At 43.4% G+C, this 16,141-nt stretch overlaps 1 protein-coding gene across 7 annotated transcripts in view; it reads right to left on the bottom strand.

The window, feature by feature from the left end:
• The window catches only part of LOC126247966 (golgin-84-like), a 169,230-nt gene that overhangs the window by 128,771 nt on the left and 24,318 nt on the right, over positions 1-16,141 (bottom strand). For all 7 annotated transcript variants that reach the window (XM_049948527.1, XM_049948530.1, XM_049948529.1 and 4 more), the window contains exons 4-5: positions 8,336-8,477; positions 8,100-8,234 (exon numbers count right to left, since the gene is read on the bottom strand). In XM_049948527.1, coding sequence (XP_049804484.1) covers positions 8,100-8,234; positions 8,336-8,477 — 277 coding nt within the window. The remainder of the gene's footprint in view (positions 1-8,099; positions 8,235-8,335; positions 8,478-16,141) is intronic.

The raw sequence follows: 16,141 nt of genomic DNA on the forward strand, positions 1-16,141 counted from the left end.
TTTTGGGGGTTTTGAAACACCAGCGGTAAACCAAGCACCAAGGAAAATGTAGTGACCTCGGCTCGCAGGCCACTTCACACTTATCCATTAGCACTGATGTCAATGACCAACACTGCTAACACAGCACTTTGAAACAGTCATGAGACCACTACCTGCCGCAGCATGAGCACTTGAGTGTGTGCGGTTGTTGGACACACAACATGAGAAATAACCAGAGGGATGATAATAGTTTACACTTCAGTTATTTATCTTGTTATTCAACAGACCAATAAAAGCACTTTTTTTCAGTGAAGTGTACCATTTATTAAGTACCTACAAAGTAGTGACAAAAGAAAGTATCATGGAACAGCTACAGCAACAGTTACACAGCATCAGCAAAAACTGATGTTATGGCAGCTACAGCTACTGTCTGATAGGCAGTGACAGCACATGGAAGAGATGCCCATGCTGCAACAACTACACCAACAGTGGTTATGAACCCAAGTCAGAAGCAGAGAAACCACCTACGGTGCATCTAAAGGATTTGCTGCAGTCATGCAGCCAGGTGGTGTCACTTGCCAGCCACCTGCCACTGGCCACCACCACCTCTGCCTCTTCCCTGGCCATTACACTGCCTGCAGCACAGTTGAACGGCATGGCATTTAAGGCAACAGCCCTCTGGATGGATTGTCTGTTACTGTGATTCATGCACATGGACACCCATTTCATCACCACCGGGATAATGCACGACTCCACCAAATACGCACACGAGATGGGGCTATTGGACAGCGACTGTGCCAGTGAGGTTAGCGACATTATCACAAATGCACCTGCCTCCGTAAAGCATGACTTACTAAAGAAGCAAGCTCATTCATCGCTTTCCCTCTCCAGCATGCAATGCTTAGGAAAACTGTCACACAGGGAGGAAATTGGCAACATGGAGCTGTCACAGTTCCTACATCATCTCCGCACCTTGGCCCCACAGGAGGTCCGAGACTTACTCCTACGGTCCACGTGGCTGTCTCAATTGCCTGAGAGGTATCACACCCTGTTCTTGATAATGCAAAGATTGTGCACAAAGTAATGAAGGCTGCTACTCTGCATCTGTTTACTACAACAACTGCCAGACACAGGTTGGATGACATCACCTCGTGTCTTGACAAGTTGACAAATTGCAGGTTGCAGCCCTAAGCACATACAAACAACCAGATTGCATGTCATCACAAAGACAATGCAGTGTGGTCTCTTCAAGCTCATCAGACCAGAAAGAGTGTTTTTACCACTGTGATTTTGGCAAGAGAGCATGTAGGTGCAGATAACCCACCCCTGGGTGGTAAACATGAACAGTAGCTTCCAATACCCAAAGGCCAAGTCAGTCAGCATCCATCATGATGCTGGTGGTAATGGTTGATTTGGAGAGTAAAGGGACCAAACAACAGGGTCATCAGTCCCTGGTGGTAATGGACAGGACTACTGAGATGCAGTTGTTGGTGGATACTGGCTTATTCGAGTGGCAATTTATAACAGAAGATGCAACCTGCACTATCATCAGGCTCGATTTCCTTTACTAGTCTGACCTCAACCTTGATGTGAGGAATGCTTCCATTATGGACTGGGTCAAATAAGTTACGGTAGCATGCCAGCCCACACAGTACAGTGAACCATTGGTATAGTTCCTCACCGTGACATCAGTGCTGGTATGTCTGCTAAACCAGTTCCTGTTGATTATACAACTCCCTGGAGTGCTGTCATGGCCCATCCACTCAGCAGTGCATCACACTGTTTTCTCATGGCCAGACGGTTGCCATCCAACAAACTCCGCATCGCAAGAGAAGAATTTGATTAAATGATCCAAGCGTGCTGGGCACAACCATCAAAAATCAACTGTGCTTTTCCCGTTCATCTGGTACAAAGGAGGCTGCCAACCCTTTGGTGACTATACAGGCATAACATTCTGACAATTTCTGACCAGTACCCTGTACACCACATGAGAGATGATTTTGTATACCAACTGCTGCAGCACACCATTTTCTTAAAGTTTGGATCTGTAAAAGCCTACAACCAAACACCTGTGACAACAGAGGACTTCCGAAAAACTGCAGTAAGTATGCCCTGTGGACTATTAGAATCCCACACACGTTATAAGTTCTACTGAACATGGCACAGATTTTTCAGTGTTTTATCAATGAAGTTTTGCAGGGATTGGACTTCTGCTCTGCGTACACTGATGACACGTTGGTGGCAGTATTATCCATAGAACAACATGAAACATATCTACACACAGTTTTACAAATGTTTGATAACTATGGAATCTGCATAAATCTGGCTAAACATGCCATTGGTGCTAACAAATTGACGTTCATGGGAATCAGGGTGTCCAGAACTGGTATGTATTTGGCAGCTGAGCACACTGCTGCACTTACAACTTATCCACCCCTGAAAATGTGTGAAGTGTGTCAGTACCTGAAATCCACTTTTAGCAACATTTTTTACCCTCAACTACCAACCCATCTGTCACTCCACGCCATTCTTGTCAGCTCCAAAGTGCACAGTTTCACACCTGTCACTTGGACTGATGAACTGGAGGCACAGCATTGGTTCAAATCTTAAGGTACATTCTTAATTTGCTATACTGTTGACAGTGTTAAAAATATTGTATACATACTGCAGTATACTACTCAAACGGTTATTCTGGTTAACACAGACTTTTCACGTGTATAGATAAAGTGTGTATGAATGTGGTGCAAAGCCTATGGGGGTGTGGGGGAGTGGGGAGGGGGCGGGGAATGATGGGAGGGGGGGGGGAGGAGGAGGAGAAGAAGAAGAAGAAAGCTATACAGCTATAATTTGGGGAAAATGTCATTTATATTTCAGTTGACTTTCAAAATGTGTTGACAATGTTAAGTATATGTACTATAACCTAGCAGACATTCAAAAATTAATTAGTTCTTCATGCATAGTCCCATCAAGGACTGTCAACTTGTTCTCCAAAGTGCATGAATTTAAAGCCATCAAACTATTTAGGCCTATGGTACTATGGGAAATACTTTTAGCAACAGTCACAGCAAGGCTCTTTCAGACTAATTCCACAGATTTTGTTGTATGCACAGCTCTTTTAAAACCAAGATGCTTTTACACATGAATTCTTACAATAAAGTACAAAAAAGCCACTGTTAATAATGCGATTTTTTGAGAACAAACAGCAGCTTTACTGGTTTTGAACTGACATGTCATCAGATGGCTGCTCACATTTAAAATTATTGTTTCACAGCCAAGACCCACTGGGAAAATTCTTGTAACATTCAAATGACACTTATAATCATGTCATGATCGCCATGGAAAAAAGAAAAAAACAAAGAAAAAAAAAAGACTTACCCCTTCCTCTTCTTAGGGTACACCTCTACTAAATATCCACCAAATGAAGACAGACTGAGTGTAATAAGAGCAATGCAAGATGTGTTCAATGAATTCTTGAGTACAATTTTGTCTGCCGATATGACAAAAAACCTAAGAAGTGTTGGTCTTTCATAAAGTCAGTAAATGGACGAATGGCATTTACTGAATCATTCAGCAATCATACTAGCATCAAAGCAGAAAATAGCACAGAAAAGCAAAATATTGAATTCCATTTTCCTAAACTGTTTCAATGAGAGTAGTGTACTGTGGTTTCTTCTTTTATTATAACTGAATGCTGGACTGATATTGAAATAAATGATAATATATAATCATGTCAACTAGTATTGCTAAACAGACAAAACGCAATGTGATCTGATGGGAAGCCTGTGATTGTGTTCAGTTCTACTTGCTCTGTTTGTCTTGGGGTACATACAAGCTTATGGAATTCTGGACCAGTTTTGTGATGGAACAAAAGACTTCTTAGCATACTTAGCAAAACCTGCTGTTATTAATGATGAGAAAGCATAAGATGTGAAGCACACAAGCTTCATATGTACCCAGTGGAATGTTATAGGACTCTTACTGCTCACAAAAAATATATATGAGCTAATGGATAACACTGAAAGCTGCATGAGGCTGTTTAGGGAAACTGTAATGCCAGAAAATCCAAAATACGTGTTCCTCCCGATTTTACATCTTCTTTCTGGTATCACTTGATATAAACAACATTACCTATTTATATTTAAAATCAAAATAGGAATAGTCCATCACATTATTCAGAAATGAAAGTCAAGAGAATATTCAATAAAATTACTTCACTTTTAAAATGAGCTACCGTATTAGTTGTTATATTACTGAATATTTGTTCTATCTGAAGCAGTGCACATACAATAAAAATTTATGTTACTGCTGTATGACAACATGACTAAAAACAGACATTTCTACCACTCTGTAAGCCGTTTCTATTTTACCCACAATACCACACACACAATATATATATATATATATATATATATATATATATATATGATGTGACTTACCGAACGAAAGCGCTGGCATGTCGATAGACACACAAACAAACACAAACACACACACAAAATTCAAGCTTTCGCAACAAACTGTTGCCTCATCAGGAAAGAGGGGAAGGAGAGGGAAAGACAGAAGGATGTGGGTTTTAAGGGAGAGGGTAAGGAGTCATTCCAATCCCGGGAGCGGAAAGACTTACCTTAGGGGGAAAAAAGGACAGGTATACACTCGCGCGCACACATATCCATCCGCACACACATATATATATATATCCCCCCCATGAACCATGGACCTTGCCGTTGGTGGGGAGGCTTGCGTGCCTCAGCGATACAGATAGCCGTACCGTAGGTGCAACCACAACGGAGGGGTATCTGTTGAGAGGCCAGACAAACGTGTGGTTCCTGGAGAGGGGCAGCAGCCTTTTCAGTAGTTGCAAGGGCAACAGTCTGGATGATTGACTGATCTGGCCTTGTAACAATAACCAAAACGGCCTTGCTGTGCGGGTACTGCAAACGGCTGAAAGCAAGGGGAAACTACGGCCGTAATTTTTCCCGAGGGCATGCAGCTTTACTGTATGAATAAATGATGATGGCGTCCTCTTGGGTAAAATATTCCGGAGGTAAAATAGTCCCCCATTCGGATCTCCGGGCGGGGACTACTCAAGAGGATGTCGTTATCAGGAGAAAGAAAACTGGCGTTCTACGGATCGGAGAGTGGAATGTCAGATCCCTTAATCGGGCAGGTAGGTTAGAAAATTTAAAAAGGGAAATGGATAGGTTAAAGTTAGATATAGTGGGAATTAGTGAAGTTTGGTGGCAGGAGGAACAAGACTTCTGGTCAGGTGACTACAGGGTTATCAACACAAAGTCAAATAGGGGTAATGCAGGAGTAGGTTTAATAATGAATAGGAAAATAGGAATGCGGGTAAGCTACTGCAAACAGCATAGTGAACGCATTATTGTGGCCAAGATAGATACGAAGCCCACACCTACTACAGTAGTACAAGTTTATATGCCAACTAGCTCTGCAGATGACGAAGAAATTGAAGAAATGTATGATGAAATAAAAGAAATTATTCAGATAGTGAAGGGAGACAAAAATTTAATAGTCATGGGTGACTGGAATTCGAGTGTAGGAAAAGGGAGAGAAGGAAACGTAGTAGGTGAATATGGATTGGGGTTAAGAAATGAAAGAGGAAGCCGCCTGGTAGAATTTTGCACAGAGCACAACTTAATCATAGCTAACACTTGGTTTAAGAATCATGATAGAAGGTTGTATACATGGAAGAACCCTGGAGATACTAAAAGGTATCAGATAGATTATATAATGGTAAGACAGAGATTTAGGAACCAGGTTTTAAATTGTAAGACATTTCCAGGGGCAGATGTGGACTCTGACCACAATCTATTGGTTATGACCTGTAGATTAAAACTGAAGAAACTGCAAAAAGGTGGGAATTTAAGGAGATGGGACCTGGATAAACTGACTAAACCAGAGGTTGTACAGAGTTTCAGGGAGAGCATAAGGGAACAATTGACAGGAATTGGGGAAAGAAATACAGTAGAAGACGAATGGGTAGCTCTGAGGGATGAAGTAGTGAAGGCAGCAGAGGATCAAGTAGGTAAAAAGACGAGTGCTAGTAGAAATCCTTGGGTAACAGAAGAAATATTGAATTTAATTGATGAAAGGAGAAAATATAAAAATGCAGTATATGAAGCAGGCAAAAAGGAATACAAACGTCTCAAAAACGAGATCGACAGGAAGTGCAAAATGGCTAAGCAGGCATGGCTAGAGGACAAATGTAAGGATGTAGAGGCTTGTCTCACCAGGGGTAAGATAGATACTGCCTACAGGAAAATTAAAGAGACCTTTGGAGAAAAGAGAACCACTTGTATGAATATCAAGAGCTCAGATGGAAACCCAGTTCTAAGCAAAGAGGGGAAAGCAGAAAGGTGGAAGGAGTATATAGAGGGTCTATACAAGGGCTATTTACTTGAGGACAATATTATGGCAATGGAAGAGTATGTAGATGAAGATGAAATGGGAGATGAGATACTGCGTGAAGAGTTTGACAGAGCACTGAAAGACCTGAGTCGAGACAAGGCCCTGGGAGTAGACAACATTCCAATAGAACTACTGACGGCCTTGGGAGAACCAGTCCTGACAAAACTCTACCATCTGGTGAGCAACATGTATGAGACAGGGGAAATACCGTTAGACTTCAAGAAGAATATAATAATTCCAATCCCAAAGAAAGCAGGTGTTGACAGATGTGAAAATTACCGAACTATCAGTTTAATAAGTCACAGCTGCAAAATACTAACGCGAATTCTTTACAGACGAATGGAAAAACTGGTAGAAGACGACCTCAGGGAAGATCAGTTTGGATTCCGTAGAAATGTTGGAACACGTGAGGCAATACTAACCTTACGACTTATCTTAGAAGAAAGATTAAGAAAAGGCAAACCTACGTTTCTAGCATTTGTAGACTTAGAGAAAGCTTTTAACAATGTTGACTGGAATACTCTCTTTCAAATTCTAAAGGTGGCAGGGGTAAAATACAGGGAGCGAAAGGCTATTTACAATTTGTACAGAAAACAGATGGCAGTTATAAGAGTCGAGGGGCATGAAAGGGAAGCAGTGGTTTGGAAGGGAGTGAGACAGGGTTGTAGCCTCTCCCTGATGTTATTCAATCTGTGTATTGAGCAAGCAGTAAAGGAAACAAAAGAAAAATTTGGAGTAGGTATTAAAATCCATGGAGAAGAAATAAAAACTTTGAGGTTCACTGATGACATTGTAATTCTGTCAGAGACAGCAAAGGACTTGGAAGAGCAGTTGAACGGAATGGACAGTGTCTTGAAAGGAGGATATAAGATGAACATCAACAAAAGCAAAACGAGGATAATGGAATGTAGTCGAATTAAGTCGAGTGATGCTGAGGGAATTAGATTAGGAAATGACACACTTAAAGTAGTAAAGGAGTTTTGCTATTTGGGGAGCAAAATAACTGATGAGGGTCGAAGTAGAGAGGATATAAAATGTAGACTGGCAATGGCAAGGAAAGTGTTTCTGAAGAAGAGAAATTTGTTAACATCAAGTATAGATTTAAGTGTCGGGAAGTCGTTTCTGAAAGCATTGGTATGGAGTGTAGCCATGTATGGAAGTGAAACATGGACAATAAATAGTTCGGACAAGAAGAGAATAGAAGCTTTCAAAATGTGGTGCTACAGAAGAATGTTGAAGATTAGGTGGGTAGATCACGTAACTAATGACGAGGTATTGAATAGGATTGGGGAGAAGAGAAGTTTGTGGTACAACTTGACTAGAAGAAAGGATTGGTTGGTAGGACATGTCCTGAGGCATCAAGGGATCACAAATTTAGCATTGGAGGGCAGTGTGGAGGGTAAAAATCGTAGAGGGAGACCAAGATATGAATACATTAAGCAGATTCAGAAGGATGTAGGTTGCAGTAGGTACTGGGAGATGAAGGAGCTTGCACAAGATAGATTAGCATGGAGAGCTGCATCAAACCAGTCTCAGGACTGAAGACCACAACAACAACAACCACTATCAACACTAAATATGACAATGTTTTTAAGCAGAATCAGTGCGTTGTAAAATAGTCATTCACGAATACATTAATGTTGGACTCTTACATTTTTGTTACCAAATTATGAAATGAAATAGGGTGCTCTTACAGCTGTTTCACAAGTTTCTGGTCCTCCTTAGGCCCCTTGTCCTCATTTTTAATTTGCATGAACTCCTCAAGCAATTGAACAGTTTTATTTGTTCCGACGACACCATTTTTTGTGTCACTGTCCTGGATGTGATGCCTAGGAAGAGAAAAAAAGAGTCATCCATATCAGAGTATTTAATATAACAGCAGAAGATTTCTCATGGTTTTTTTATAAATTAAGAAGGATAGTATTCTTACCAGTCAATGTCGTGAGTATTTTTAAGGATTTCTTCAAGAAAACTCATCTTTTCATTAACATCTCTCAAGTGAGTCTGCATTTTTGCCATAGTGTTCCATTGTTGCTGAAGATACGCAACTCTGTCTTTGTACTCATTACAATCTAAGTTCATACAGAATAAACAGTTTAAGTATCAGAAAGTAAAGGTCATTTATTATATAAAACCTACAGCAATAAAAATGGAGCAAAAATTCAAAAAAGTGAACTTTAATATCAGTATATAAACAGCCAATAAAGAAACCAATGACTACTGTACTTAAAAAACATCTGTATATGAACTGTCACATGAGACAAAATTTAATTTTTTCCCAAGCAATTATGAGTTGTTTACAATGACATTATGTAACTAACTAAAAATAAGTTCTCCACCACGATCCAGAAACGAACAAAAATTGTAATTACTTCACATCTGGCTCCAGCAGTAGGATGATCTTTTACTACTGAGGAACTGTGCAGATAAAAAGCTATATCTCAAGTTCTGTTTTGTTAAATACAGCTCCAGTGAGCATAGTGAAAAAGCACTCCAATTCATAACTGAAAAAATAATTTAACTCTCAAATGTCACAGGAATTGTTTTGACAGAATATTAAGTATTTGTTTTCATAATGTTACTTCACAACATAAAGAGTTATCCAAAGGTACATTTCTGTTGAAAGAATACAATTAATTTTTAAGTGGGACAGATCCAACAGAATAATTTACCAACAATGCTTTTCTTATAAAGTGGCAATAAAAGCACTAATTGTGTTCATGAATGAAAATACACAGTCCAGTCACATTAATGTGACCACCACCTATGTTCGATGTCAATGTGCAATAACCACTCTCAGATATATAAAACAAGTCAGGGAATGAGGAAAACAATGCAGTCATTATGATTTTGCAGAAACAGAGTAATTTATCCAATGTCCAGAAGGGCATGATCACTGGCTTTCGAGCCAAGGGTGGAAGCATTTCTGAAAGGGCTAAGTTTTAAACTGTTCATGTGCTGCCACAGTTAAATTATACCAAGCATGGCAAAATGGCACTATCCAAAACTGGAACTGAGGCAACTGTGGTGCACTATGGGCCGCAGATGACAGGGGTGAACAATGGCTGCGGAGATGTGTACAGGCAAATAGACTTGCAACTGTTGAGCAACTGACAGACCAGATCAACCAAGGGCTACCCTCATAGTTTCCACAACAACTGTTGCTGCGTATGGGCCTCACAGCAGGTGCCTGGTTCATGAACCCACAATGGCTCCTATCCATCAGCAATGAAGGCTGGAATTTGCATGTCAATTCTACAACTGGACAGACTGAAAGCAAACACCCTGCAACAATTGTTGGAAGGGTCCAGGCTGAAGAGGGAATGTTATAGTCTGAGGAACATTTTCGTGGCATTCCCTTGGTTGATCTCACCATTCTGGAAGGCCTAACAGATCAAGGCAACAATTCATGTATCCTTGGAGACCATGTCCACCCTTACACACAGGTTTTTTTAACCTCTGCATGATGGTATCTACCAGCAGGACAATGCAATGTGTCACACAGCTCGAAATGTACATGTGTGGTCCAAAGAGCACTAGGATGAATTTAGCATACTCCCTTGCCATTAAACTCCAGATGTGTATACCCAATCGAGAATCTGTGGGACACCTCTATTAGGTTATTCACACCACAGATCCTCATTCAAGAAATCTAGCCCAGATGACAACAGCACTGGAGTCGACATGGCTCCAGTCTCCCTGTCAATACCTTACAGAACCTCTTTCGTAGCAGCCCGTTATTGTTAGAGGGCCCACAGAAGCGAGACACAAGATGGGTTGCCGACCTCCTTTCAGGAGCGCGGAGAGAAACATCGTCAGCGAACAGAAACAATAACAGACTTTCCAAATAAAAATGGAACTACTTCACCAGACAACATGTGACAGTGTTCCACCAATAGGAACTCATATGGCTCATGTAGCACTCTGCCGACCTGGCTTTATAAGCACGCCTAGACTTTCAGACCGGCAGTGTTTACCAACCGCTAGGAACATCTCCAGCCAGTACTTACGCTGGCCCTAGCATCGTATTCACTCGCTGTAGTAGTACACTGTATTTTTTAGATTAGATTTTGGTCAGTATTTTCTTCCATTGTTTTGTTTCCTTACCTGGTTTGCCAGCACAAGAGTTGTGGGGTTTTTCCTGTTTTTTCATGTGTTTAACACTTAGTGTATGCCAAGAAGGTGTTTTTCTTTAATTACAATGAAGTGCATTTAAACAGACTGTTAGTTCTTTCCTGCTGACTGCAGTGTACTACAGTTATTGGCAACGAGGAAAAAACTTCCATTTTCAAACGGAATGGTCTCCTCCGAAGAGCTTCTTCAGTCCTTGGTGGAAACTCTACAGCAGATTCAGCAAATGCTCACACATTCAGAAATTCACTCTCACTTGTCAGCATTGCAAGAGGTAGCTCATAGAGTTGATTCCATCGCAGGTAAATTGAACACTTTGCATGTGGCTCCACCGGCGTTTCCAACTTTCGTTAGGTCTGTCTAACCATGGTCAAATTATATTAAATGCTTGGAACAACATTTACTGGCACATGGGATCCATGATGAAAATTGAAGTCGAGCTTTTCTGAGCAACAGTCGGTCCACAAGTGCATCATTTAGTTCAAAAATTGAATCCCTAGCAGTCCCCTTGAGATCTCTCATTTACTCACATCAAGGGCTGCCTTTTTGAGTACCTAGATGCCCAAATACATGTCACCTCTGCCCATTAGACTTTATTTTCTTGTCGAAAGTCACCAGGTCAGATTTATCATGAATGGATTACGATGCTCCAGGGTCTCTCTGGCGATTGTAAATTCTGGTGTGCCAACGTTGCCTGCAAGTCGCCTTATGCCTCATTGTTGATTCGTGATATGGTGGTGTTTCACACATCAAACAAGGGTCTTCGGGCTGATATTTTGAAGTTACAGGACTCGTCCCTCGACACCTATCTGTCGATCATTCGTGCGTTTCAACAGTCTTACCAGCTACGACCACCACGTCTTGATCCAGCTGTTTACACGGGTCACCAGTTGCCTAGCACTGAGCGGGAGCCTCGTCGATCCATTGGTCCACTTCGTGAGAGGAAGTCTTTCACCTGGCTTTCATCCTATCCGAACTGTTTCCGGACTCACCAACGGTTGGAGTGCCCTCACCGGCGAGCAAGATGTATGGCTTGCAGCCCAGTGGTCCATATTGCCATGGTGTGTCAGGCTTCGCACAGACACATCACATAGATGCCACACTTCCTGCGGATGCACAGGTTCATCACGAATAGTCATCTCTGGACCTGGAAGCCTCGCATTCCATTGATGGGCAACTATTCTCCATCATTCCCCAATCGGGTGCCCGTTTTCTCCTTACCTTGGAGGTTGCACATATTACAGCTGTCTTCCAAATTGACACGGCATCATCCATTTCTATTGGGGATGTTGCCACATACCAACATTTGGGCTCACCGGCATTATCCCTATACACTCGCACCTTGCGCAGTTTCAGTAATCACTCTATATCAGTCTATGGCATTTTTTCCACACAAATCTCTTACAACAGTCATTCCTTCACTGCTCAATTTCGGTGGTTGGATCCCCTGGCGCTACTAACCTTCTGGGTGTGGACAGTTTTGGTTGTATGGGTTTATCAGTGAAGGATGTGGTACAAGCGGTGTCAATTCCCTCATTGGATACCCTCCTTGCCCCGTTGCTCAGCAAATATGAAATGCTCTTCTTATCCTCCACACCACTGGTGAAGGGTTTCACCGTGCATGTTCAGCTTCTTCCCTCTGCTGTTCCTCATTTTTTAAGGCCAACCCAGTCCCCTTTGCTCTCTGAGAAAGGCTCCAAGTGGAACTTCACCACTGACAAAATGAAGGCGTCCTTTCTCCCATCGCGCACAGTCACTAGGCGATGCCTATCATGGTAGTTGATTAGTCGAACAGTGCTTTATGCATCAGTGGCTATTTTAAGGTCACAGTCAATTCTCAGTCCGTCACTGACGCCTATCCTGTTCCATCAGTGGATGATGTACTCACACATCTTGCGGGCTCTACCGTTTTCGCCAAAATTGGTTTGCACGATGCTTATTTGCTGTTGCCATTGGACAAGAAATTGCAGCAGATCCTAGTCATCAATACTCCGTGTGGACTTTACCAGCACCCCCGTCATTTTCCAACATTTGGAATGCCTCACAAACCCTGTTCCCAGGGTGGCCAATTATCTAGACAATGTCACAGTCAGTGGCATGGCCGCGGTGGACCTCGCGGGCAAGCTGGATCAGCTGTTTCAGGTTTTGTTCAAGGCTAACCTGCATTGCCCGAAAGAAAAGTGTGACTTTTTTGCGTGGGAGGTCAGCTATCTCGGGTTCATTATGGATGCTCATGGCCTACACGCCTCTAAGGAGTATGTCAAGGTGATTCAAAACCTGCCTCCTCCCATCAACGTGAAGCAACTGCAATCCGTCCTTGGTCAAATCAACTATTATCAGTGTTTTATATTCCACGCTGCCAAGATTTCAGTGCCCCTGACTGGGTTATTGCGCAAGGGTGCGCGTTGGGTTTGGGACACAGCGTGTGAGCAGGCTTTCACACGTCTAAAGTCAGCTTTCTTCCACCCTCTTAGTCTGGCCGCATACAATCCTTCCTTGCCTCTCATCGTCGCCGCCGATACCTTGGACTACGGCCTGGGTGCAGTCCTCTCCCAAGTGGCTGATGGCATTGAGAGGCTGGTGGCTTTCGAATCCAAAAAACTGAGCAATGCTCGAACCAAATATAGTCAAACTAGAAAGGAAGCTTTGACACTGGTTTTCGCCCTGACGAAATTCTACGATTTCGTGTATGGTCGTCATTTCACGCTGCAGACCGACCACAAACCTTTGGTTTCTTTGTTTCACCTGGGTGCTGCTGTGCCCACCCAGACAGCGCGCCACCTCCAGCATTGGGCGTTCTTCCTGGTGATGTTCGACTTTGATATTGTCTACCACATCTCTGAACAGCACACAAACACCGATTTTCTGTCCCGGCTGCCTACCATGGCAGAGCACGAGTTTGACACCTCCCCATTGGTTTGTTTCCATGTGGAACTGGGCATGTACATAGCTCTGGATGCGCTTCCATTGGATGCTGATGCGGTCTGGCAGGCCACCACTCAGGATCAGACACTACAAAGTTCTCTGCTGCCGAACTGCTGCAGGTTGGCCAACCAGCCGACGTAGTTTCCACGATGCCAAGGTCCAGCAGTCTTGGGATCATGAGCACATGCTCTTTTTCCGCAGTGGCATCATCCTTTTTCATAGTGATTCCGACGTTACCCAGGTGGTCATACAGCATGCGTTGCGCCGCCGTGTCCTCGACCTCCACAGAGGCCATTGGGGCATAGTCCTCACTAACCAGTTGGCCCGCTGACACCTTTATTGGCGCTGTTTGGATAAAGACATTGACCCCCCCTCACGTCAGTCAGCACCACGTGCCAAACATGTCAGGCAGCATCCCCGCGCCAGTATTTTTCGTAGCCGGATGCAGCTGCTCCATGGGAACATCTCCATTTGGATTTCACAGGGCCGTTTCACGGTTCCCAGTGGCTCATATTTATCGACTCTGGGTCGGTGGTGGTGGCGGTTGTTAGTGTTTAACGTCCCGTCGACAACGAGGTCATTAGAGACGGAGCGCAAGCTCGGGTTAGGGAAGGAAATCGGCCGTGCCCTTTGAAAGGGACCATCCCGGCATTTGCCTGAAACGATTTAGGGAAATCACGGAAAACCTAAATCAGGATGGTTGGAGACGGGATTGAACCGTCGTCCTCCCGAATGCGAGTCCAGTGTGCCTCTGGGTCGGTCGGGATACCCTTATGTCTCCCGCATGATGAACACCACTTCTGCTGAGATTATCAAAATTCTCCAGTGCCTCTTTGCTGTCGAGGGCCTCCCCAAAACAATTGTTACAAATAATGATCCACAGTTTACTTTGACCAAGTTTAAGCAATTCTGTACTTCCAATGGAATTTTCCTCATCCATATCGCCCCATTTCACCCTTCATCCAAACGACCAGGCGGAACGTTGTGTGTGGGCGTCCAAGACCCAGCTCAATAAGCTGTGAGCCATCACCCGCTAGAGGAGGTAGTGCTTTTTTTGGCTATATACCACGCCACCCCCATGCCGATGAAATTCCAGTAGAGATACTTCATGGACGACCTTTCTGCTCACCCTTATCCTTCTCGGTTCCCGAGGCTTCTCACCCTCCCACTTGCCGACGCACCCCTTTCGCATCGGGCACACAGTCTAGGCGTGGACCTTCTCTCATCCATGGGCGTGTTGGGTGCCTGCGGTCATCACCCAGCTCTGCAGCCAGGTGATGGCATCTCTCCGGTGGGCCAACAGTTCTGCCGCCCGCCAGCAACTCAACCAGCTCCGTCTGGTGGACCACGACGCCCGGGGAGGGGGGGGGGGAGGGGGGGAGGGGGGGGGGGAAGGGCCGCCTCCGCTTCCGCCTCCACCTCAGTTGCTGTCTCTGCTGCCAGCTGCCTGTGCTGCATCATCGCCGCCCGCCCCTGCCAGCCACGAACCCATGGATGTCAACGAAGACACCCCTACTCCTATGGACATTTGTGGTGCTGTGCATTTTTTCCCCAGGGGGAGGAATGTTGTAGTGGCCCCTTACTGTTAGAGGGCCCGCACAACTGACACACAAGATGGGTTGCCGACCTCCTTTCAGGAGTGCAGGGAGAAACATCGCCAGCAGTCGGAAACAATTACAAACTTTCCAAATAAACATGGAACTACTTTGCCAGACAACATGTGACAGTGTTCCACCAATAGGAACTCATATGACTCATGTAGCACTCTGCCAACCTGGCTTTATAAGCACGCCTAAACCATCAGACCAGCAGTGTTTACCAACTGCTAGGAACAGCTCCAGCCAGTACTTACGCCAGCCCTAGCATTGTATTCACTCACTGTAGCACTGTAGTAGCATGTTGTATTTTGTACAGTAGATTTTGGTCAGTATTTTCTTCCATTGTCTTGTTTCCTTATCTGATTTGCCACCACAAGAGTTGTGGGGTTTTTTCTATTTGTTCTTGCATTTAACACTTAGTGTATGCCAAGAAGTATTTTTCTTTAATTATAATAAAGTGTGTTCAAATTGACTGTTAGTTTTTACCTGCCAACCACAGGACACTACAACTTCACTGACACTCTTCCTGCACATCTCACAGCAGTCTGTGCTGCAAAAGGTGGTTATGCACACTTTTGACAGCCAGTCACATTAATATGACTGGACAGTCAGTAAAACAGAATGACATTGATGGTAAAAATTTAAAAAGGCAGCAACCATCAAGGAGAAAACCACAGCCACAGCCTTCAACATTATTCCACAACCAAGATGCTCACATCTTCCAATGAAATTGTGACCATATCGACTGTGGAACAAATAGCCAGATGAAGGAAATTTGAGACTCAATTCATTTAAAACAAAGTTAATGAAAAAAAAAACTACAGAACAGCAAGTGAAGACAAGTAGTGAAGTAAGAGGATAAGAGCTAGATCATTCTGAAAAACATTCTGAAAAAAAATCATAATGTGGACACAGTAATGCAGCACATATAAAACAAAAAAACACTAAGTAAGTTAAAAAATGTCTCTATACTGAATGCATTAATTCAGTCAGGTAATGATGGAGAGTTACAACTAGATGATCACATTAGTGATGTGAGAAGTGGATGAAGGGTGTAGAAATCACTTGAAATTGAAATACAG

Source organism: Schistocerca nitens, chromosome 3 (genome assembly GCF_023898315.1).
Source record: "Schistocerca nitens isolate TAMUIC-IGC-003100 chromosome 3, iqSchNite1.1, whole genome shotgun sequence".
Lineage (NCBI taxonomy): Eukaryota > Metazoa > Arthropoda > Insecta > Orthoptera > Acrididae > Schistocerca > Schistocerca nitens.